This window comes from Moschus berezovskii, chromosome 1, assembly GCF_049115385.1.
Source record: "Moschus berezovskii isolate FMDL1 chromosome 1, NW_MosBer_1.0, whole genome shotgun sequence".
NCBI lineage: Eukaryota > Metazoa > Chordata > Mammalia > Artiodactyla > Moschidae > Moschus > Moschus berezovskii.
Genome location: NC_142460.1, coordinates 2982460 through 3007671, shown reverse-complemented (window position 1 = coordinate 3007671; position 25212 = coordinate 2982460). Strand labels below are relative to the sequence as shown.

Here is a 25212-nt window from a genome sequence, read left to right as displayed (position 1 = left end):
CAGCAAAATGAGCCCGATAACAAGATTATGAGCATGGTACTCCTTACATAAAATCAGAAGGCTTCTGAAACTGTTTTTAACTGTGGAAGCAAACAGATACCAGATAAAATGTATCAGCCCTAAGAAGAGGGAGGTCCCCGTGCACTAACATGCCCACAAGGTAATGGAAAAGGTGTGCTGCAACTGTGCAGAGAATAAGCCAGTGTCTAACGGAGAAAGCCCACAGGTGCGTCATGCATGTGTATATACCTGCTATATGATGTGCACATGGAGCTCAGGAGTCCCACACATACCACAGAAATGCCACACAGACAACGGAAACCCCACACGTGTCACAGGAAGCCCATGCACATGAGACAGACCCACACCCAGCACAGAAGGAAGTCGGGGCTACAAGCACGTTTAGCTGCCCCCTTCCACGTTACTTCTGCGTGTACACTCGCACACTCACACGCCCTACACGCCGCCCGGGAGAGTGCACAGACATCATGGGAAGATGCCAGAGTGCTTGCAGGCGGCCTCCCTGGAAACCAGCCGGGCAGCAGGCACAGCGTCCTGGAGGAGAGCGAGGCCAGGGCAGTGCCCGGGGCTGCTCCTCTCTGCTGTGCCACTGTCTTCAGAGGAAAAAACCCCAGACGTACAACAGTGCCGTCCACTCCACGTGGGACCTGTAGCAAAGTCCTTACTAAACGACACTGTACAGTGAACACTAAATATAAACCATTTTTCCAGTCGTCGCTGCTAATCTGTAGCACGTGTTGCTGCGATGACATGAGAGACCCACAGAAATACGCAGAGGAACAGCAGTCTCTCAAATGTGTTTAGGGAAAAATAAAACATGTCCATATGAAAGAAGACTCGGAGGACACAGACAAATGCTATCAGCACAGCTGCCATCAGTCAGAGGGATCACTGCCCCTCCTTCCTCCTAGCTTGCATCCCTGCAGAATACATGGCTCACAACAATCTTTTGTTTCTGAATAAAACATAAAATCTTACTCAAACTCAGCAGTGCGAGGAGTGCTCTGCAGAGACCACAGCTGAGGCAAAGGCACACGTGGTGTGACAGCGGGGCCAGAGGGCACAGACCCTGTCCCACCAGTGCCGCCCGGACAAGGTGGTTCCCAGACTGACCCTGCTTGTAAGACAAACCTAGCTCAAAGGAGGACCAAGGGGACACGCTGACCAACCAGCATCCCTGGAGGCACTCACCACCCCCCGCCCCGTTATCTGCCCTAATGAGTGGGCCAAGTCTCCATGGTGGAAACGCAGCACATGGGCCCTGCGTGGCAGCAACCACGGAGAGGTCACTGAGCTAACAGGTGTCTTTCCCCAGCTTCTGCCTGTGTAGAAGATGACAAAGCAAGCTCCCTTCTGGACAAGTCTGCGTTCCAAATGCTGTTAGGGGGATGACCTCGCCCCGCAATTCAGGGGATGAGGCCCGGCTCTGGCTCTACCCACAACCCCGCGTGTTACACAACAGCACGCAGACCCCACAAGGGCATTCAGAGCAAATGAGTCAACCTCACCTTCCCGATAACCTTGACGTCTTCTGCAAGAATCCTCAGGTTTCATCAACACAAGTAAAGAAAGACACCTCAGCTCTTAAACACGTGAAGTTCAAAATCCGAGACTTCAGGAGAAGGGGGAGGGTGCTGAAGCCAGAGGCACACAGACCAGGAGAGCGCCCCTCATCACAACGGGACCGGGAACAAGAACTCTGGAGAGGGCACCAGCAGGAGGGGTCCCGCAGCATTCTGAGCTCCACGAGCCCGGTGGACCCTGCCTGCAGGGCGGCCCTGGGGCATGGAGGTGGGGAGGCCGTGGGCCAGCAGGGCTCCGCTCCCAGCGCTTGGCGTCCTGCTCTGGGACAGCCCATGGGGCTGCGTGCCTCTGTTCCGTGCATGTTCCATGCATGTGACGCCGCTCAACAACAGTTCAAACACGAATTAAGTCACTGCTGAGTCAGAAGAGGTGAGAGAGGAAGTGCACAAGGGTTTCTGAGAGAGTCGAGCACCCTCACTTCCCACGAGGGCCTCCACAGAGGAACAAGTTCTCGCAGGGCCAACGGCCGTCCTCTCCAGAAGAACCAAACCAGACAGAGATGCATGGCAAGCTTTCAGGAGATAGGACAGGAGTCTGTGTAACACTTTCCATGAGATTCAACGTGTTTGTTTATTACTTTTAACAATGGCTAAAGATTCATCACCTGTTCAAAACAAAACCAATCCTGCTGGGAGCTAACTAGAAAGGTCAAAGGTGCTATAAATGCTAGCAAGTCCTCGACTGTGAGAGGCTCCAAAGGGACAGAGGTTTAAACATATCAGGCTGACCCCTCCCATGGCTACCAGGGAGGGGTTCACTCTCTGAGGAGTCAAAATATATTCCTGCCAGTGACTATTATTTAGTTTAGTTCCTGGAGGAAAACATAAATAAACATCAAACAGTAAGCAGATTCTCCGCACACTCGCCTCATCTGGCTCTCTGACAAAACAGCTCTCATGTGCGGCCACCCCACGACCCTCTACCCTGGGACTCTGCCGGACTGCCTGGAAGACACAAACCACTGCTCGGGGCAGGTCTGTGCTGTTCTCCAACTTGCTGAGAAAGAATTAATAGTTACTTCATAGAGTAAACGGATTAACATCTTAAAGTGTGCTTCATGAACGGAAAATGAACGTGCTATCCTGAGGTTAATCCCACCACTTTCGGAGCATCTCACGCTGAAAGTGGCTTCTCGTCAAGGCACAAAATTATACAGAGAAAAGAATCACACATTTTCTCCTCAAACTCTGGAAGTGAAAAGGCCAAGTAAAAATAAATACAAAGCAAACTGACTAATCTGGGCTTCTCTCCTCCCTGCACTGGCTAATAGAGCAGAAAGCTAAAGTTAGAAAGCAGAGCGGTCTGAGCTTTCTGGAGAAAGGCTGAGGATATAAATACATGCTCACATCTGACTCGGGGCTGAGTCGTGACTGCGGAGCAGCCGTGCGCCCGACCCGCACGTTTCCCTGAGCAGCTGAAGAGGAAACTCCTCACCTCAATGCTGGCGAGCAGCTGTGCGCCGGGAATGATCCGCTCACGGCAGGACCCCAAAGGGAACTTCAGGAGTAGATTAACTATGTTTGCTGAAAATCATACCAAACTGGCTTTTCTACCATTTCAGCTAAAAGCACACTAAGAGCTGCTGCAAACACTGGTTAAACAGCAAACCTGGAGACAAGCAAAAGGCACACCAGGATTAAAATACTGAGGCACCCAGCCACTCTTCAACAAGCGAGGGGGCCAGTCCCCTAGAGGCCAGGTGTTGGGGATGGGGCTGAGAAGGATCACACACCGGCTCCAGAGGGAGGGGCGCAGACGGACACCACTGGCCACAAGAGCGCTCACACACAGAAATGGGCGCTTGACAAACCAGCAGTGCCACAACCTCATGTGTGAGCCCACGCAGATAGGCACGCATGTGCTTGGGTGTGGCTGTGCAGTGACACACATGTGAGCTCAGAGCTATGCCCCTAGGCAGCTGCTTGGCCCCCTCTGCTCCCTGATCTGTGATGAGAGCAGAGAGGCCGGACCCCATGTCCCCTTGGCCACTGACATGCCAGGGGGACTGGGGTCCAAGACACACCCACCCGTGCGCCCACATGTGTCCACGAGGAGGCACTGCCCCAGATGGTCACTGCAGTGCCCTCTGGATGGCGAGATGACGTCTTTTGCTTTCTTCTGCTCATCTCTGCAGTCTGAATTTTCTACAGCAAAGCAAACGATTCTCACAAGAGAAAAAGCTCCAGCGGTTAGAGGGGCAAGCCCCACAGGAGAGAAGGTGGCTGAGCCCTGGCTGCCACTGTGCCCGGGACCCGCGGCTGGGCTTGGTGCCCTACACCACTGTCCCTCCCCTGCTGTCCCCGACTCAGGCCCTCGGCATTCACCGCACCTGAGCAGACCAACTTCTGTCTCTATTTAAATGCAAACCAGCATGGCAGGCAGCGATGCTGTCAGAGTCCCTGCAAGTCTTACAGCCACGCAGGGAGGCGGCTCCCATGCCTCCCTCCCAGGCCCTCTTCGTGGTGAGGCATCTCTCCTTCCCTCCAGACGGTCCCCAAGATGAAACAAAGCTTCAAGGCCTGGCACGCAGAGCAGGAAGATGCCAGGGACGGGAGCTTCCAATGGGATGGGTGATGCCCAAGCAGCCTGTAAAGGACGGGCTGCCTGCAGTGTGTGTGGGGGAAGGGAGTGAGGGGCAGAGGGGGACGCGCGCCTGCCAGACCTCTCATCCAACATCCACTGTCTCTCCTACAAACAGAGTCCAGGCCGGGCTGTGGCCACAGAGGAGGACTGAGAGTATCTGGTGGGAGGGCAGGGAGCAAGCCTCCAACCAGCCATCCTCCTGGCCCCACCACGGGGCGGACTCATCACCCCCTCCCACTGCTGACCCTGGTGTGGTGGTGGGGGGTTGTCTCAATGTGAGCGACAGGGTTGCTGCTGAAGCTGGCCCCCAGTGAGAAACAGGCCTCAGCCCCAGAGGCGGCTGGCAGGACGGACAACATCCCCCTGCCATGTTGTCACCCGCATGGAATGGAGGCACGGCTCCCAGTCTGGAAGAGGCCTTGGTCTGGCTTCCCACCCCACCCTGGGTGAATGCTCACTCCCACACACTCACACACAGCGGGCACAGGAGGGCTGGAAGCAGCCCTGAAGCTTCTCAGTCAGACCTTTGAGGCTGCCGTCCCTGTATGCAAGGCTGTGGGCTCACAGGTCCACACGTGGGACACAAAATCAAAACAATCTGGCCTTCAACCGGAACCCAGGAGCAGAGAAGACTGTCCAGTGTCCGCAGAGGGTGTCAGTGGTGAGACAGCAGCCTGAGGGCCGGGACGGGAGGGCCCGGCACAGCCCAGGCCGCAGGTCTGACCTGCAGGCAGGCCTCTCCTCCTCCCCGTCTCACTTCTTCACATAAAGTTCCCAAGACAGATGCCAGCGGAGCGAGGCCAACACTCCACACTGACTGCACGGGGCTGTCTCGTCCCCAGAGATCAGCCCCTAGGGTGAGCCAGCTCGAGGACAGATGAAGGGGCACCCACATGGCCTACAAGGACGAGGCATCACCCATCCCCCTAAATCCACACACACATCGCAGACACCTTCCCACCAAGCAGAGCGTGAAATCCATGTGAGCACAGAACCACCCACGGCAAAAGGCAGCAGAGCAGCAGCTCCCAAACTTCAGGTGTAGGGAGAGGGAAGGACAAACAGCCTGAGGGACCCATGGGACCCAGGAAGGGGCCCAGGGGCCCAGCAGCTCACACACACAGCTTCCCAAACACTCGCTGTACGCTCAGAACCTACGAACAATGGAAACAAGGGCAGGGTTGTCACTTCCATCATAAAGTCCATTTCAAGGCCAGTCACAAGTCAGCTCAGAGTCAGCCACTGTGAACTCAGCCTCTTGGTGGAGCCAAGAGACCCCTTCATCCACTGGCCGTCTTCTCCCACTAAGCACATACACAGTGACCGCTTTCCAAAGGGCTTTGGAATTTCTGCCCATCTGATGTGTGAGAAACAGTACCTCCAAGAAGCTGAAGGGCCATTTTTACATGTGTGTGCAAACACATGTGTACACATGTGCATGTGTGCATACATGCATGTGGTGTGTGCACATGATCATGTGTGCTGCACAGGTGTGTGCGTATGTGTGGGTATGCGTGCACGCCTGCATGTGCACACATGTGTGCACAGGCCTGTGTGCATGCCTGTGTATGCACATGCATGCACGTGTGCATGTGTGATATGTTGCACAGATGTTCCTCACAGCTGACCTGTCTTCTGACACGTGTGCACCGTGTGTGCACATGCATGCATATTCATGTGCATGCATGTGTGTGCATGTCTGTTGCGCATGTGATGTGTTGCACAGATGTTCCTTACAGCTGACCTGTCTTCTAACCTCATGTATGCGTGTGTGCATGTTCATGTGAATATGTGCGCATGCCATGTGCACGTTATGTTGTGGAGATGTTTTAACAGCTGACCTTTCTGACTTCTGACCTCACGCAGTGTGCACGTGTCTGTTCATGTGCACGTGTGTGCATGTATGTGCACATGTGTGTGAGCATGTGCACGCCGTGTGTGTGCATGTGATATGTTGTGGAGATGTTTCTCACAGCGGACCTATCTGACTTCTGTCCTCATGCAGTGTGCATGTGTGTGTACGTGTGTGCCTGCATGTGCGCACATGTGCATGCTGTGTGTGTGCATGTGATATGTTGCGGAGCTATTTCTCACAGCGGAACTTTCTGACTTCTGACCTCATGCACAGTGCTATTGCTGCTGTTTGAATCCTGGTCAGATAGAAGTTCTTCATCGCTGGAGGACTGTAATGTCATAGGATTCACCCTCTCCTGGTTGACTCTCAACTCTGAGTCATGTTTTAAAAGTCCTTCCCAGCAGTGAGGTTATACCGGCAGGTGTTTCTAACACTAGAATAGTCTCCTTGGATCCATTTGGCACTTATCCTCATACATGATCTAAGGCATAAACCTAATGTTATCTTTTACAAAATGGTGTCAGACTGTCCCAAAATCACTTACTGAAAGTTCATCCTGACCCAGCACTCTGAGATGCTGCCTTCATCAGACCCGAGGCTTCTGTCTGTACCTGGACTTCTTCCTGCACTTCCGGTCTGCTGGGCTGTCTGTTACTCGTGTGTGTCCTGCCCCGTCCCGTCACTACCTTATCTCACTTAGAGGATGAGTTAACGTCTGGCAGGGCTCTTCTCCTTGGCCCTTTTTCTTCTGAGTTTTCTAGCTGGTCACAGACGTTCTTCTGTTAACGACACAATCAACGAGTCCCGCCCCAGGGGAAAAAACAACTGACGTAGAGAGACCCGCCCCTCGCTGACGCTGCGACAACCAAGCCAGGAAAAAGGCCTGTCCCGTCTGCCGAAGGCTACCTCTGTGTCTCGCTGGAGAGCTTTCAGAATGTTCTCCCTTAGGCTTTGAACGACTCTTCTCCCACTCACTCCTCAGGGGTTTATTTCGCTGTTGTAGAGTGGCTGTCTTCTCCCCGGTGTCTTCCAATCGGCTAACTCTGTGAACGCGAAAGGTGCTGTGGACATCTGCACGTTAACTTGTATGTCCACTACCTTGGCAAATTCTTTCATCACCTGAGTTGCTCTCATCACTGACTCTCTGAGTGGTGGCCTCTGCACAGACAGCCCCGGTGTGAGCAGCCCCGCCCCCACCACAGGAAGTTCTGCTGGACAGGACTGCCCAGGTCTGCGGCAGAGAGGGGCCACTCGCCTCCTCTGGTCCAAACCCCACCCCTGTGTTCTCCCGTTCCCTCCTCAGCCTGGCTGGCAGGAAGACTGTGCTCAGTCATCACACTGCACACCTGTGTTTGGCGCGGCCCCTGCCTCCCACCCTCCCTTTGGTCCGCAGCCAGGTCAACGTCTCTGAGGGGAGCACGGGATGGAGGGAGGATCAATTAGCCCCTCAAATTTATTTTTCAGTAAAACCTTCTGTACTTTTCTGATTCTTATTTAAACCTCTGATAAGACTTTTTCAGACAGAAAAACAAAACTTCCATCTGGGACAAACTGAATGATTGACACCTGTGGACCTGAAAAAGAGATCCTTAAGATTTCTCAAGGTTACATTCACTAGAACTTGAAACAAATAGAACACATGTTTCTGCCTCCCATTCCATGTGCAGCATCCAATGATCACGTGCCTCACCGACCCCACGCTTAGCCCCAGGCATCGCGCTCACATGGGGATGTGGGACTCCTTGCATCCTGCTGCTCAGGGTCTTTCACTGGGAGGACCCGAGGCCACCGCAGATGCAGTAACACGATTTGTAAACATGATGTGGGTTGAACTTAAGTTGCTGGGAAAATTCATTTTTTATTAATCTGTTGCTCTAATTCCCAAGTCACTCATCATTAGAGAGGAAGAAAAAAGGGGTCAGCAAACACGCCAAAGGCCCGCGGCCTCCCAGTGCTCTCCCAGGGGTTACTGTGGAGACCACACCCAGGAAGCTCAATGCAGGCATCACAGTAGTCAGGCCTAGGCAAGTTCATGCGGTAGGACGGTTATACAGAAACGATCATGGAAACAGAAGGATGAGTTAGCTGACAGACCACATGTGTACTGAATATACTAGCTGTGCTGCAACACGGAGCAGGCCCGCCACCCTCCCTGAACACAGAGAGCTCTGTTGGACCCAGAAAAGGGCTTTAAACTCAGCAGGCATCGTGGAGAGAGGGACCTATAAAAACCTCGAGAGGAATTTAATAAGCCTGGTTTTACAGGATACAATTGCAACAAAAACAAAGAAAGGAATTACTACTGCTGTGAAGAAGGAAAAAAAAAAAAGCAGCTTTGAAAGCCTGAACCCTATTGACGACGCTTGAAAATCTAAGAACAGCTTTGTAAACAAGCTGCGAAGAATCTTAACACTCAAATGGCATCAAGGTGCCTTCTCTTCAGGAGAGAAGGGACACCAGGTTCTTGACATTACCCCACAGCTGCTCCACTGGACAAAAGCAACAGTGTCGCAAGCAAAACAGTCTGAAAAGGCAAAGAAGCTGAGTTCAGCTCCAGTTCCTAGACAGAGACCTGTTATGAAAAGAGCACACGGCCAACAGGTCCAGAAAGCCTGGCAAGGGTGAGGGCGTCACTGCTTCTGAGGCTGGTGAACCCCACGCGGTCAGGCCACATCTTCCCATGGCCTCTGGTGCATCTTCACAAGAGAGGTCAGTTCCTGAAATAAACCTCCTTACCAAGCCTCTAGATAGGAGGTGTACCAGAGAGCCAGAACCAACACTTTTGGGGGCTTTCATCTGTACAGTGTTCAAAATATCTCCCTGTTTCCTTACATCTGGCTCTCAGGGGCTGTCTCCTTTAGAACACGTGCATGTGTGTGAGGCTCAGTTTCTGACTCTTTGAGACCCCATGGACTGTGGCCCACCAGCTTCTCTGTCCATGGAATTCTCCAGGCAAGATACTGGAGTGAGTTCCCATTCCCTTCTTCAGGAGATCTTCCCGACCCAGGGAACTCACATCCATTGCATCTCCACTGGCAGATGGGTTCTTTACCAGGTGAGCCACCAGGGAACATATTCCATTACTTATCCTCTGAGAATGACCAACACAAGAGACCTGGCCTTGCCCCTCGGTTATCACACGAAGGGCCAAAATGAACCCAAATGCTCCTCTAAAAACACAAACGCCACTGTCAAAAAGTGAGAATCAAAGGCTCAGGGATGCATCTGAGGCAGCAGAAGAGCCTCGGAGGAGGTGAGCCAATCAGCTCACCCGCCCCCGGCACCATCACTCTGAGTGGGAGGTGAGTTTCTTCCACTGAACCCTGCCCTTCATTTGGGAGGGTGTCCCTTTGGGGAAAACACAGATTGGTATTAAGGTCATAAAACCCAAGACCCCTCCCAGCCAGCAGTCACCCCAGGCAGCCAGGAGGAGCATGTGCCGAGGCGACACTCGGAGCAGGGCTCCCAGGCCAGCAGGCAGGAATCTCACAGGGCTGCCGTCCACTGCAGGGCAGAGTCCCCGCTCCCCAAGGTCACACGGTGTCCCACTTGGAAAAACGGACACCTAAACTCTTCCAGAGGCACTGCTGACAAGCAGGACAGTTTTTGCTCATAGCCCTCGCTAGTGACCTGAGCTTTTCCTCCTGAGCAGCGTCTGTACTGGCAAACTCACAAGAGACACTGACCAGGGCAACAAACCAACGTGATATCTATGAGAACCAAGTGGACAGCTGTCCCCTAAATCAGACTTTAGCGAATGAAACCAGTAAGTTCCAGTCTGTTCAGACTCCTCAGTTTCCCCTAGTGACCTTCTGCTGTCCCAGGGCTCCGGCCAGGCCCCCACGTGACATGCAGCCATCATGCCCCTCAGAGCTCCTCTGGGCCGGGACAGTCACTCAGAACGTCTTGTCTTTAACGACCTTGACGGTTTGGAGAAGGAGTCAAACGCTTTTCAGGACGCCCCCCAGTGAAGACCACAGAGCGGAGGGGCCCTTCTCACCACATCCGGTCCAGGGCGCGTGCCGTTATGTGACCTACATGGTGGATGCTGACCGTGGTCACCTGGCTCAGGTGAGTCTGTCAGGTCTCTCCACTATGCTGCCACCACCTCCCACCGTCCTCTGGAAGGAGGTCACTGTGCCCACCCCCTACCCGAGGAGGGGGCGCTCCCCTCCCCTGAGGACAGGGCAGCTACACAGCCACGTGGATCCTTCTGATTTCCTTCTCCATCACTTGTTTATGTCAGGTTGGCCCCATAGGTATTTATTTATTTTATGCTTTGGGCCATGATCCAGTATGACTCTGTTCTGTCGCTGAACCTGTTCCAGTGCTGGCCCTCGGGAGTTCCTTGGTTGGCTCCACTGTACCCTGACATGCCTGTCCATGGGGGCTGGGTTTGTTGTTTTTTTTTAGCAATTCTGTATTTTCTGGCACTACCAGGAGCTCCAGGTCATCTTGGGTATTTCCTGCATAGTCTCAGAAACGAACCCTCACTCTTTATTTTTTACATGCTCACTTATGGAGCAGGCAGTTATATGTTAAAAAACATGAGTGGCAGACAGCTAGCTTTGCCTACCTTGCAAAGGTAAGCATCTTCCTCCTGGGAACAGCACCTTGACCTTGTTCAGAAGTAATGACTTTCTCCCACTGGACATGACTGGGTGGTCCTGTGGAAAGGGTTATGTGCAGGGAGTAAGATGGGGGAAGAAGCCCTAACTTTTCATTTTAAACTGCTTGCATAATTTTTTCCAAGGATGTGTATTATTTCCATAATTTTTTTTAAATGTAAAAAAAAATTTAAACCCTTGTGTTGTCAATAAGTACAGACCAAATCTAAGAAAGACAGAGAATACTAACAATTCTCATTTTGAATAAAAATAAACACAAAGCATGCTCACTTCAGAATGGACTGAGTCTAGCAAAGCACATACCATGTGTCTAGTGTCCACTCTTTTTCTTACACAATTTTAAGTTGCTCTTTCGCTCATTTAACAATCAGCAAAGACTCTGGTTAACTAACATGAATAGCACTGATAATATTGAAATGCTTTTGCTGAATACATAGTATTTAGAAAATTTTACAAAATGCTTTGAGAAGTTTTATAGCTGCAAAGATGGTGGGGTTCACCATAACTCCCCAAAGCCAAAGCATTCTTGATGTACTTGAGAATAGTTACCCCTTAAACTCCAGGACAGGAAGTAAATGTTGTACATTAGCAAAAGAGAAACATTAGCCCAAAAAATGTTTTAGTTACATCACAGGTATACTTAAGAAAAAGTATAATTTATAATTTCAAGGTTTTTAAAACCAAATCTCTGTGTGCATACTTTAGGAGGCAAGGTTTTCCGATGTCCCCTGAAATATCCCCACCTGGGGATCTGCGGAACCGGGCGGGGCTGGCGGCGGATGGGAGTGGGAGGGGGAGACCCAGAGCAGGCGGCTCGCTAACCCCTGACCCAAGGCTGGGCGCGCGCACCGCGGCTCCCGAGAGTGCGAGGGCGAGGGCGCAGGCGCGCGGCCGGCCCAGAGCCGACCGTTAACAGTAGCACAGTAGCCGACGCAGCCTCCCAGACCTCGCCCGACAGTACCTCGAAGGGTCTCTGCGGAGTAGACTCACCGGGCACTAGCGCGTCCCGCCGGCCTGACAGGGAGGTGCCTGAGCGCAAGGCCATGGCGACCCCGCCCACGATGGTGCTGCTGCTGCTGCTGGCGCTGCTCTTGCCCACGCAGACCTGCACGGAGCCCACAAACAGCGCGCCCACCCCGACCCCGGCCCTGACCCCGGAGGGCAACACCTCGGAGAGCCGGGCCTTGCCCGGCATCGAGCTCAGGGGCCGCGGCTCGAGCCCCGTCCCTTGCCCACTCGCCCTGCTGGCCCCGCTTGCCCTGTGGCTGGTCCTCGGGTAGGGCCGCTGCGTCCAGGCCTGCCCAGCGTGGACACTGTGCACCAGCACCTCGCCGGCCTCCACGTCTCGACCTCACGGACAGAAACAGGTCCAGGAAGCAGAACCCCACCACCACCGAGTGTGCCGTCAGTGACTGTCAAGGTCGCACCTCCCAGCAGCTCCGTGAACAGCTTGAAAGGAGACGCCACATCCCAGCAAACTGAAGACAGGGCTCAGGAAATCTGGGTACCAGGAGATCAGAAGATAGTTTATCTCTACTTTGGTTCATTAAATTATAAAGCCAAAAACTGGCTGGGTGGTGTCTCTAAAAAACGGCAAAGCCTGTCTCTGAACTGTGGCCACTGGCAGCAGCCAGGCCTCCCACCAGTGCAGCTCATAAGTGCAGTTCTCTCAGAAGCTGGTGGCTACATTTGACCTGGGGACAGTAAGTGACAGGGGCCTACACAGTGCTGGCAGATGGTCCCCAAATCCAGACCGAGTAAGTCACCTGTGCACCCCGCTTCCCCACTCAGCGTACACTGACCCAGAGAGCAGATGCACATAACCTCACCTAACTGCAGGTGCTGCTGCTTTATTTCTGTGTGTTCAATAAGTTTTACAATTTAAAGGTGAGGGTTTTATTTTTTAACATTTTTAAATCTTGAACATAAGGTTTGGGTAAAAAGGTAAATTGAGCATTTGGAAAGGGAAGATTGGAACTTGCCTAGGTTGAGTTCACACAAATTTCATGCTCTTTTTATAAGGTGAGTTTTCTCTTTACAAATCCACACCTGGACTGCTTGCTATCAGTGTTTTCAGACAGTATCTGGGGCAAAGCCTAAAATAGATTCCAGAGGTAACTCTAATACAGCCAGCGATGCACAGACACCCCCTCTAGAGTCTGTGGTTCATGGTTGCACGTGGACACTCCAGCACCAGAGGCTACTGGCCTTCATAACCAAACACGTGCCAGCCTAGAGGGCATTCTAGAAACACCGGGGCCAGAGACCTGGAGGATAAGGACAGCACATGTGCGCAATCACTGCGTGCGTCCTGCATCACACGCTGTGTTCAGTGTATAATTATGCTTTGATTTACATAAAGTGATAAAATATTTGCACTGAACGTAAGTGGTAGATTTTTTAAGCTTATAGAGCAATTGAAGGAAAAAGATCCTAATTTAACAGCTAGGTTTTACTCTGAAGTCAAGAATGGTGACCAATAACACAGCTTTGTTTCACTTAAAATAATGATGAAAATGCTGCTTTCCCACAGGAAACTACAGTTTCTTGGCCACCAACCCTACAAAACCCATTTCTCAAGGAGTGGTGCTGAATTAACACCCCTTAAGAGACGACATGGGAATTCCTTTCAATCTCCAGCATCTATTAGATTTCACCTCTAAAGCCTGGAGAAGCCCTTGCCAGTTCCACTCATGCTGGTATCAGGTATCTGTTTTGTTGGGGGAACTGTTTTCCTGTCCTGTGGTCAGCCACGGCTGCTCTGCAGGGAACATGCTCACTCTGGTCTACCAGGCTGAAATACTAAGAAAAGCCTGGCCATGTGTCCAATCCCAAGGCAAGGCAGTAGGGCTCAAGGGTAAGGGGACCAGTTCCTGACTGCCTGAGCGTCCACTCTGTGGGGCACTCTGCCAGGTGTCCCGTCCAGTTCTTCCCAGTACCTGCTGTCCACACTGTCACAAATGCTTCACATGATCATTTAATCCTCATCTTGCAGATGGGGAAACTGAGGCCCAGAAGGTTAAATGTCAAGGTCACACAGTAAGAGGCAAGGTCAGCATGACTCAAACCCAGTTTGGTTCCAGAGACCAGACCATATCACGAAGCCACCTCCCAACAGAACATCAGAAGACACCATCACGAACAGGTGTGCCAGGACCACCTCAGTGGCAGTCACTGGATGGACAAGAACAGCCCAGGAAAAGCCAGAAGGCGGGAACAAGTGAAGCATGTATAAGAGTTGGGAGGCTGGGGCGGACCGTGTAGTCGGGGGGCGGGGGACCGAGTGGTCAGAAGGGGGAGGCTAGGGTGGACCAGTCACAAGGAAACAGTGGTCAAAGGGAAGCCAGGGCCAGCTGCTAAAGCAGGGAGCTGGTAGCTAAGAATTAAGTCAGGGTTCTCTGTAGCTGCAAAGGCGCATCAGGACAGCCTGAAAGCACGCAGTGAGACGGCCTGACCTCCACTGCCTGCGGAGGGTTTGAGAGACAAGGGAAGGCTCGGGGCCCACTGGGATGCTTCTGTCAAGGCCAAAGGAGAGACAGCAGTGGCCTGCAGGCTGCAGGGGTGGGGAGGGACGTGGGGAAGCAGGCGTCCAGGAGGAGATGAATGCAGGGACAGCAGTGACACACTGTGAGAGGGACTGGAGGGAAAGTCTAGGACAACTGCCAGGTTTCTAGCAGAAAACCTGGGGGTGTTGTGACACTGACTGGGGGGGAAAGGGTAGGAAATTTAGGAAAATAGAGCGACTGGTTCCAAATGTTCAGTTTGGGGCCTGTGACTCGTCAGTGTGGAGCGGGGGGTGCACTGTGCTCCTGGCAGGCCCGGGCCCAGAGCTCCGTGGGAGCTGGAGACGGAAAAGCAAACCTCCCTCACGTCCAAGTGTGTGCGTGCAGAACAGACCTGCTGCTTCAGGACTCCCATCACTACAGCTGCCTCCCAGCAAGTTCTGTTCAGGCAAAGGCACCCCTTCGCCCCCCACACAGCCCCAACACGCCTGAGCTCTCCACTTGCCCTAATTCTCAGAGTAGACACAACTGCCTGCCGCCCACAGACCCTCCGCCAGCCTCCTCTCCTGCAAACCAGGCTTCCAGCAAAGCTCTGCTCCATCCCCATCAACTAACAAAGAGAAGGTATAGGGCCTACCTGGTGGTGAGCGAGTCTCTCTGAAGAACTGAAGGGGCTGTCCACCTGCTCCTGCCACTCTTCTCTGGGGGCTGCAGAGGAAACCCAGCCCCTTCCCTGCAGGAGACACGGTGGCGGGGGTTGGAGGGGATGCCGGGGGAACACTGCTACCAAATCCCAGAAGGGTGCCCCCAGAGGTGCCCTTTGGCTCCCAGCACTGTGGAATCAACCTTTGGGGGGGGGTTCTCCTCAGAAGCCACAAAGAGGCAGCAAGAAGGGGGCAAGGGTCAGCAGGGCCCCCAGGAGGGGGTCACAGAGGTACGAGGGGGGCTCATCAGGGGCTGTGTGAGGACAGGGCCACCGTCCCTGAGGCTGGCCCATGTCAGGCTTCCCCCACTGGAGATGGCCAAGCCCACGGCAGATGAGGAGACTGCCTTCCTGCTCCTGTTGCCCTGAGGGGAGAAGCCAGCTCATCCTCAAGGAGGGAGAAGGCAGCAACAATGGTCTAGGGGAGGATGGTCCACCCCTGAGACCGGCCCCTCAAGTCACTGTGCAGGAGGGGCTTGTCCCTGTCGAGGTCACCTGCCCAGCCATGCTCGCCACCAGGGGGGTCGGCCTGACTAATCTGAGATGAAAGAGGAGCAGCCTGTACGCTAATGATAATGTCATTCCACAGGGCTGGGCTGCCTCTGTTCTCCATGAGCCCATCCATGAGGTATGGGGGCCCTCCCCACAGAGGAACCACAAGCCCGTCCATGGGGCATGGGGCCCTCCCCATGGAGGAACTTGAGCCAAGAAGAGTGGGTGCAGGTGACAGGAGGCCACACCCTAGAGCCCTGCCAGGCTTCCCCCGACTATCTCCCTGCTCCTTGCAGAGCCTGACTCTGGAGACACCCTCCCAGCCAGCGGGATGGCAGCAGGGCTCCTGAAAGAGACCTGTCACCTGCTTCCCCTCAGAACAGCTGCCCCGAGGCCAAGGAGCCAGCAGAATGGTCGCACAGCAGAGAGGAGAGACGGAGGGTGCCGGCCCCTGACAGGATCCAGTGGTCTGCTGCTTGCTGCCAAACCACCCCCGAGTCAAACACAGGCCCGGGAGAAAGCCCCCAGCAACCTGAAGCTACCAGTAACCCAGGACCGCCTCTGGTTTCCAAAAGCTCACATGCCAGGGCAGGGGACAGACAGCACATGTGCCTACAAGCAAATAGGGCACCTTGAGTGCTCACAATAGGGGGTGGGAGGGCCAGGGGGCCAGCGCGCAGATGGCTGAACGGGGAGCAGCAGCAGCCCCATGAACACGAGGAGACAGCCGTCGCCCACGGGAGGAACAGCAGACACTCCGGCCCTGGGGGTGGCGGGTAGCGGGGAGGGTGGGTCTGCGCAGAGCTGCACACAGGGCACGGAGGGAAGCAGGCTGAAGGGAGACTGAACTCCTGCCAAGAGAGCGCCCGCCTGGTGTGATGGGAAGTCCACCAGAAAGGTTCCCAGACAGGATGTGCCCCTTGAAAGATGCCTGCAGGGGCCAGGTGAAGGATGGGCTTCTTGAGAGCAAGTCCAGGCCCAGGAAGCTGAGGAGGAGCACCCACAGCTCGGAGTGAGGCTCAAGCAGGAGACAGGAACTGGGAGGAGAGGATGACAACCAGGCTGAGCCACAGCGAAGCTGAGGGGGGCTGAGCACACGGCCGGCAGGTGGGGAGCAGGGGTGGGCAGGAGAGGCCCCGGCCCCAGAGCACGAGGGAGGGTGGTCTCGGGCTAAGGGCAGACAGGAAGATAGGCTGGCATGGGCCACTGTCCTCAACAAAGACAGGTCCCCAGGGGCTGGAAGAGCCACGTGGAGGGATGGTGAGGCCACCTGACCACAAGAGCCCAGGAAATGCTGACAGCGGGCCGAGGAGGCGGGAGGCACCTGTGCAGACAGCCCTCAGGAGGGCACTTGAGGGAGGTGAGCTCACCTGGGCTGGGCTGGGCTGGGGTACAGGGCCCACTGAAGCAGACGCTCTGGGGCTGCTTCTCCACACAGAGGGGTGTCCCGACCAGTGACCACACCAGCCCAGACAGCAGTGGGGGCACTTGGCGGCAGTGGTGGCAAACCATCCGAAGCAGATTATCCACCCAACCCACAATTCAAAAGCATCCCAGGGAACGAAGCCAAAGCTTTCCAAACTTAAAGATTTCCCACCCTAAAGGTGATTTGAGACAACAAACCAGCACTGGATCCACAGTAGGCTACAGCCCTTGGGGAGAACCCACCCTCGATAAAGACAGGCAAGGGGCCCTGCACTGGCTGCTCTTCTGGGCCTTTAATGAGACACATTAAAGACTGTGTTTAAACCCAGCTGCTCTCGGAGTTGTGAAAACTACTTCTGGACATTTCTGAACAAATCATTTGATTTATTCAATTTTGGAAAAGAGCCTCACTTTTTATATACAAAATCACCAGAAACCCATCGTAACAAAAAAGCTATTATATACTAAAAACAAGACACCACCCCTAAGAATGCTTTGAATAAAGACGTTGCAATCACACAGAGCCATACAAAAACTCAGATGAGTCACAAGTTGAGAAGGCAACTAAAAAGACTGTCCTATGAAATGCCGGAAAGCAAGTTATTTCACCAGATTGTATCAAACCTCTTCCGGGCACCGTGTGCAGCAGGGACACGAAGCCCAGCCCAAAGGTGCCCAGCAGGAAGGACATGGAGGAAGGAGGTTCCTCCTGTGACTGGGAAATCCAGGAGGCCTGCCTGTACCCTGCACCCCCAGACTAGGCCTGTACCTCCCCAGGCCCCGGGCCCCAAGGCCTCCTTCCAGGAGTGGCTGTGCCCTTGCAGTGAGACCGCAGCCCTGAACTTGCCCGCCGAGCCTCCCCGTGGAGGGCAAGGCTGGTCCCAGGGCCGCAGAGTCAGAGGACAGCAGAGGGGAGCTCTGAAGGTGGCACCATGAAAGGTCCCGCTTCTCTCTCTTCCAGTTGATAGCCAGGGATGCCAGCGGGTCTGGAAAGTGGCCAACAAGAGGGGAGCCGCCCCGGGACAGCAGTGCCCAGGGTGTCAGGGGGCCCCACGGCCCGGGTCCAGCTCTGGAGCCGCGTGGGAAGTGGGAAGGAGGCCAGCCTCCAGCGGCTGCCCCCACCCCAGTGCCCAGCGCCCACAGCCAGGGTCTCGAGGTCCCTCTTGGCCAGAGTCACATGTGGGTGGGTGTGACCCCACAGGGTGTCGGGAGCCAAGCTTCCTTCCTCCCAGAGACCTTACTTATCTCAGAGCCTCGGTTTCCTGGTTTCCATTGTGCCTACTGTGTAAACACAGGGGTGGGGGCAATCTGAGACTCCCCAGAAGGGCGTCAGAGGCCTGTAACAGCCTGCCTCGTGGACTCTAGAAAGCAGGACAGAGACTTCCGCAGCTTTAGGAGACTCACGGTGACACTGATTTCGACATCTCTAGGACCCTGGACCCACCTTCAAGAAAAAGAACCAAGAACACAAATGTATGGTGATGAATGACTGCCGCTTCACAGTACTGAGAGGACTTTAAATAAGGACACGAGAGTCAGGTTTGAGCCATCAGAGCCTCATCTATCTCCCCCACCTCATCTGCTGTGTCTGGTACAATCTAACTCATCCATTCTTCCGGTATCTATAGAAGGATGTTTTGTTTTCATATTCTTTGATACTATTAGCATCTGACTTATACATTTAAGAACAGATAAATAAGATGCATCCATTTTAAAATCCAATAGGACCACAACAATGGAAAATTACTTCTGACAAGGGTTCCTGAATTCTGATTCTAAGATTTAAAGGTAGTCTGTGAGGATTCAACCTTCAGATTAAGCCCTCACCCCCAGAATTGTTACTTTCAAAGACTAAATTCCAAAGTGTAGCTATACCCCCAACCAAAAGATATTTAATCCCATGAAAAATGCTTTCTGTCACATCCATTTTTATAATAAATCCTCCTCATAAGCCAGTTGCAATACGGTCAGAAGAGAAAGGAGAGCCAGCTCGCAGAGCATTTACTAACGGTCACAAGTCACCCATGGCAGAAGGCTCTCGGAGGTTCTGTCAATCCTTGACACTGAGGGCCAGGCCACTCCTCTGGACCGACAGCTGGAAGCAGACTGACCCGTCCTTCCCTGGAAGGTTCTTCTGTGCAGACGGACACTTGGGGGCCGGGAGCCAAGGCCTACCCCTGCTGTTCTTTCACACATCTGACTTCCTCATATCTTCCTGGAGGGGCGGCACAATTGATCTCTGAGGTCTTTTAAGATCCTGAATAAATAAACTACAACTGATTTTTCTTATTAAAATGAAATGACTTATTAAATGACTTTTAAAGACAAACTAATTGTGCAAAGGACTGAAAAGCAGAAATCCCAATCAGCTTAGCAGAGATGGAGAGGTAAACTTGCAAGGCCCGCCGGCTGGCACCCTGATTTTCCAGCTGCCCCCAGGCCGGCTGCTGCGGGTCAAGATCCTCTCGCTCTTCCTCCCCACAGAAGCCTCCTCTCTCCTGGCCTGTAGCCCACAGGGCACAGGGACCTGGCCCCACCTCCTCACCTCGCCTGGCTCCGGAGCTCCCAGTGAACATCTAGCAAGGATCGGTGGCTGGGCTCCCACCCTCAGAGCAGCCGAGCTGCCGGGGCACAGCCCCATATACCCTGATGCTGTCCAGAGCGAGATGAGACCACGGTGGTGGGGAGCAGCCCCTGGACACCTGCTCCCCCAACCAGAACTGTAGCGGAAGACCACCAGCTCGTCCCCGGCTCCTCCTCGGACAGCAGGCCACACACCATAAAGAACGTCACTAAACTTCTTCAATTAGTCTACTGACCAAACCCTTTAAAAACACTGATCTTTCCTAATGTAAAAGTCACCAGATGCAATTCTTTGCCTTTTCCTGGTGAGATTTTGGTAAAAGTAGAAATTGCTGTATAAGTAATTAAGGTAATGTCAACTAGCATCGAAGCAGGGAATTTCAAAATTGGAACGCTGGAAGAAATTGGATTAATTTAGGGTTGATTTAAGATAACACCAGCGGCAAAGACAAGTGGATGTCTAAGGAGAAAACTCACAAGGATGATCAGATCAGAAAAACACACAGCTTAAAGGTATATCAGAACTTGGGCTCTATGAAGAAAGAGTGCGTGGGTGCAGGCTCAGTCGCTCAGTCATGTCCAACTCTGCGGCCCCATGGACTGTAGCCCGCCACGCTCCTCTGTCCATGAGATTCTCCAGGCAAGAATACTAGAGTGGGTTGCCGTGCCCTCCTCCAGGGGATCCTCCTGACCCAGGGATTGAACCCACATCTCCGTGGCTCCTGGAATGCAGGCAGATTCTTTACCAACTGTGCCACTGGTGAAGCCCGCTATGAAGAAAGAGACTGAGTCTTATTCACTACTATTCCTTTGGCACCCGAACGCCTGACACTGGTGGATGTTCATAAAATGCCCACTGAATGACTGAACAAATAAATGAAGGGAAAAGGCCCCAATTAATGCTAAGGAAGATGAAAAGCTGCATGATTATAACATGCTAGCAACCCCTCAGATTTAGAGAAAGTTACTATCAGAGAACCCTCACTGTTTTCTAGTAAAGCTAGTACCACAGTAGTAATCGTAAGTCCAATGTTCAATTCTTCAGCAGAGCTCACTGTGACCTAACGTCTTACCTTTTCTACACGGAGTGGCTGGTGGGAGAGAGGAGCTGTGAACACAGGAAAGAATGCCAGGGCTCCAGAAGGGGTAAGGACCCTGGGTGACTAAGGTTAGACCCAGGGCATGGGTGCCAGTGTGGACGGCCAGGAAGCACAGAGGACGTCTGAGATGGTCCCGTGAGCCACATGGGCGTGGCCATCAGTCAGCAGGCTGCCCACCAAACTTGGCAGCTGGGCCAGCTCCGACCAGCTCAAGAGAACTGTTATATCTCAGGGCCACCAGCCAATAGCTGGTCAGTATCCTGAAATAGGTGATGGTAAGAATATTTACACCGCAGAAATTGGCAAATGCTACAAATCAGGGCTTTTTACACCAGCACCAAAAAAAGCCATCTGTTAAACATCGATCAGCACAGCCCTTCAGGTACCTCACAGTATGTACACCATGTCCCAAAAGCACACAGGACAAGGGGGAGAGAAGAGACACATTCTAAAAGAGAGAAAACATTAAAATAAATAGCAAGTAGCAAATTAAGTAAGTTTAGTCAGGATACAAGGACATTTCTGAACACTGGGCAAAGGGCAGAGCAAGCAACAACTGAGGCAACCGGCGAGCCAACCAGAAAAAATATTAGATCCTGGCCTCAAACTACAGAAGCAGATTTCACGTGGATTAACAGGCTGTGTGGAAAACAACAGAAGACTGCTGGAAGAAGAAGGACTCCTGAAACAGGAAAGTGTTCTTAGGCAGATTCAAAACCAAGTCAGAAAGGAAAAGACTGACAGATCTGAACATTGAAAAATTTTTAATTTCTCTTTGGAAAAAAATGGGCTTCCCTTGTGGCTCAACTGGAAAAGAATCTGCCTGCAATGCAGGAGACCTGGGTTCGATCCCTGGGTTGGGAAGATCCCCTGGGGAAGGGAAAGGCTACCCACTCCAGTATTCTGATCTGGAGAATCTCATGGACTGTATAGTCCATGGGGTTGCAAAGAGTCCAACATGACTGAGCAACTTTCACTTCACTTTGGAAAAAATAATAAAATCAAAAAGATCAAGAATAACCCAGGACAACCCTCCTGCTGCTGAGAGGTCCCTACCTGCACCTCTGGAGGTCACTGCCTCTGGGTCACAGGGTCTCTGCCACTTGGTCCAGGCCACCCCAATGCTCCCACCTTGGGAAAAGCCATGCCCCTCTGTCGAGGGTGCAGGTCACACATCTCCAGAATGCTCCATACCCAGTCCAGATGGCCAGAACTTCTGGTGGGAAGGCATGAGAGTTTCTCGTTGGGATGACACTGACCCTCCCCTGGGACAGAGTTAGGAGCCATACACACATCTCGCTGCCCTGTCTCCTTAGACCCCTCCAGGCCAAGACCCCCTCAACTGCCCGGTCTCTCGGGATGTGGACATGTGAAGGGCCTCCTGGCCTGGTGTTTTGGGCAGGCCTGCACTGTGCCCGTGCCCAAGCAAGAGGGAGGGCATGAGGGTGACCTGTCTCATCACGGTGACACTGCCCAGATCATCGGGTGGGGTGGTGTCTTGCTGGCTCTCTCCACTCTAAAGTTACTGCTTTTCCCTTTTCAATAAATAAGTAACTTGGGGAACAGATACTTTGAGACGAGACAAATATCCTGTTTCTCCTGAAACTCTCACTAATTTGGCGTCAGTCCTGGGCCCTGCCTGCCGTGATCATCGCCCTGGTGTCTGCCTCGCGGTGATCCTGTCCCCTCTCCTTCCCCGCTGCTTAGCTGGGACTCCGGTTTCCCTCTCCTTGCTTACTGACTGCTGCTTATGCGCACCGGTGTGGAGTGATGGGCTTTACTTTATTCCAGGGATTATGAGCCATGCCATCGCCGTGGAGGTCCTCGCTCAGACCCACCAGCACTGCCCCACCCCCTCCACGTGGGCCGGTCCCTTGTGGGCTCCTGCTTGCTTCCTGCACCTAGGGCTTCCGGTCACATCTTCTTGGAGGAGCCCTGCTTCTCTGCCCAGGAGCGCCCCTACCTTCCTTGGGGGATTGGCTGTGGAGCTGAGCGGCATGGGCTCTGACATTTATTCTCTCTGCCCATCTGTGCACACTGACACCTGCTTCCAGCCCCGTGCCCAGGCGCCCCTGTCCCCTCCCCTTCTCCCCACCTTCCTCCCAGATCCCGTCCCCACCACACACTGGCTGTCCCACCTCTGTGAACACTGCACCACCAACCTGGCCCTGGGAGAGACACAGGGACAGATGGTGTGCAGCCCTTTTTGTCTGTGGCCTTACAGAACCCAGAAATGTTTGTTTTCCAAAATCCAGCTAAGCCCTGCCCACCCGCACTGTGGCTCCGTGACTGTCTGTCTGTGCTCCATTCTGGGTCCCCCACATCCTGGCTGACACTCATTTATTCTGTCTTGGCTGTGGTTCCCAGACTTGGGCTGTACTGAGAGGACAGCTCAGAGAAGCCCCTGCCACCCTCCACCCTCCTGTGTCCTCCCTCCTTCCCACCGGCCGGGGCCCCACCCCTCTCGCCCTGGCTTTCCTTTTCGGTTTCCCTTCCGCACGAAGGCACAGATAACACGTTTGCTCACTTCAAGGGCGCTCACTGGCCACGCTCCAGTGCTTGGCCCAACTCCCTTCCTGTATGTTCTGGAAACCGCCTCAGATCAGAGACCGACACCTCCACGTAGCCTGTTATGGTGTGGTCACCCAGAGCCCATCTGCCTGCCCCTGACTGCACAGTTAGGTCACTTCCATCTGTATTTCCATCTTATTAGCGGTGTGTCCTCGGGCTGAATTCCTGGAAGAGGACTGCAGGGTCAAAGCATGAAGCCCATGGTGTCTGCAGGCCGTGTGTGGATTTTAACAAACCTCGGAGTTCCTCCTAGACAGCTTCTGATGAGTGAAAGGAAAAGCCAGACGCTGGGGAAGGGTTCCTTGGCCCCACACTCGGCCCCGAGGGCACCATCATGTCACAGCACTTCATCCCGGAAGTAATAGGTCCACATTGCTCCGGACGCGCAGTGTCCCTTGCAGGGACAGGCCTGAGTGTGCCTTGGGTCCCGAGGGCAATTGTGCCATCATCCTAATCCCACCTGAGCGCCGGTTCCCACAGAGACACGCTTGCTAACACTCAGAGCACACTGTTCACAGAGGCAAAAGGCAGAAACTATCCAAACGCCCGTCCCTGGTGGAGGATAACACAGGCATGTGACCCTCATGAAGCAGAGTCCTAGTCGACAACTAAAAGGAACAAACCACTGATCCACTTACAGCACAGGCAAACCCCAAAAATGTCACGTGAGGCGAAAGAAGCCTGATTCAAAAGTCTCCATGCTGCACGATTCTATTTACATGAAATGCCCAGAAAAGGCACATTTAGAAAAACAGAAAGCGGATCAGTGGTTGCCCACGGCTGGAGGTGGGAATAGGAATTAACCACAGACGCAAAGGGCACTTTGGGGTGATGGCAACGTTTTAAAACTGGGCTGTGGTACTAGTTGCACAACTCAGAAATTCACGAAAAGCGCTGACTTGTCCACTTACCGAGAGTGAAGCTCACGCTAGCTTTTAAAGCAAGAAAGCAAAGCTTCCCCAGGGCCTGCCGGTCCCTGTACTTCCTGCCCACGACCTCCAAGCACTTGAGGATGGACACGCAGGCCACAGGCTGACTGTGCACCATCTGTCCATCTGTATGGCTTCTCTCCACCACCAGTGAGGCTAGGCAGGCTCCTGGGGTTTATGCCCGTGAATAGCACACAACGGCCATGCAGCACTTCCCTCCCCAGCTGCTCCCAGCAGAGCTCTGGCCCCACGAGTCCTGAGCACCTTACCCAGCTACACGGCTAGTGCGTGGCTCAAAGCCCTGGTGAACTGAAGGGAAAGCCCTGCTTTTCCTACAGTGAGGCTTTCGGAGAGAAATGCTGAAAGCCATCAAGCGCCTCCTTCCCAGCTGTGCTGCCCACGCCCAGGGCTAACAGCTCAGGGAGGACTCGAGGGGCGCTGGCCGGGTCACACAACACCTGCTTTTCCTGTGGAAATGTCATCAATACCCTTGGTTTCACTGGAGGGTGAAATTAAAGAGTAGAAAGCGTCACTGTGAAAACCTGAAAACCCAATCCTCACCCAATTTAATTCAACAACTAATACAGTTTCGTCCCCAGAGACTGAGAAAATAGAGACAGGACTCATCCGGACTCCCCAGCACTGCAGTGTCCTTGCCGGGAGAATCCCACGGACAGACGAGCCTGAGGACTACGGTCCATGGTGTCACACAGAGTCAGATGTGACGGAGTACAATCTCGTCTCGTCCCCAGAGACTGAGAAAACAAGAGGCGGGGTCATCTGGACATCCCAGAGACCGGTGTTTCCTCAGCGGGTCAGAACCCAGCACTCCGCCCCAGTCCTGTGTCCTGAACCCCTCCTGGCCCTCCTTCAGGACAGCCGTGGGGCCAGGAGGCGACAGGACGCCTCAAGCCGAGCCCAGGCCCTTGTGCACCCACAGTCACTGGGCGACTGGCGCCCCGTGCTATCCTCACGGGGCTGTTCTTGACAAACACCTGTTGACAGCTACCTGAAGGACCCTCAGAGCACTCAGAAGTTGTCATCTGACTCCCAGGTCCAACAGCTTTCTAGGAACAGTGTGACCTTGGACATCGCCAGCTCAACCACCCCTTTACACTGAAGGACCTGCGGAAGGGACGCGGGAGGAGCCCACCATGTGGGAGTGGGGCTGGACTAAGCACCAGCGCCCCACTCCAGAACACCCTACCACCGGCCCCCCTACCGAACAGATCTTA

The 25212-nt window shown here is 53.6% G+C and overlaps 1 protein-coding gene across 3 annotated transcripts in view; it reads right to left on the bottom strand.

The window, feature by feature from the left end:
- Nucleotides 1-25212, bottom strand: part of ADARB1 (adenosine deaminase RNA specific B1) — a 119468-nt gene that overhangs the window by 85205 nt on the left and 9051 nt on the right. For all 3 annotated transcript variants that reach the window (XR_016037115.1, XM_088834827.1, XM_088834829.1), the window contains exon 2: nucleotides 10620-10710. Coding sequence is in view for 2 of the 3 variants with exons in the window: in XM_088834827.1 (XP_088690953.1) it covers nucleotides 10620-10636 (17 nt within the window). In the remaining variant the exon portion in view is untranslated. The remainder of the gene's footprint in view (nucleotides 1-10619; nucleotides 10711-25212) is intronic.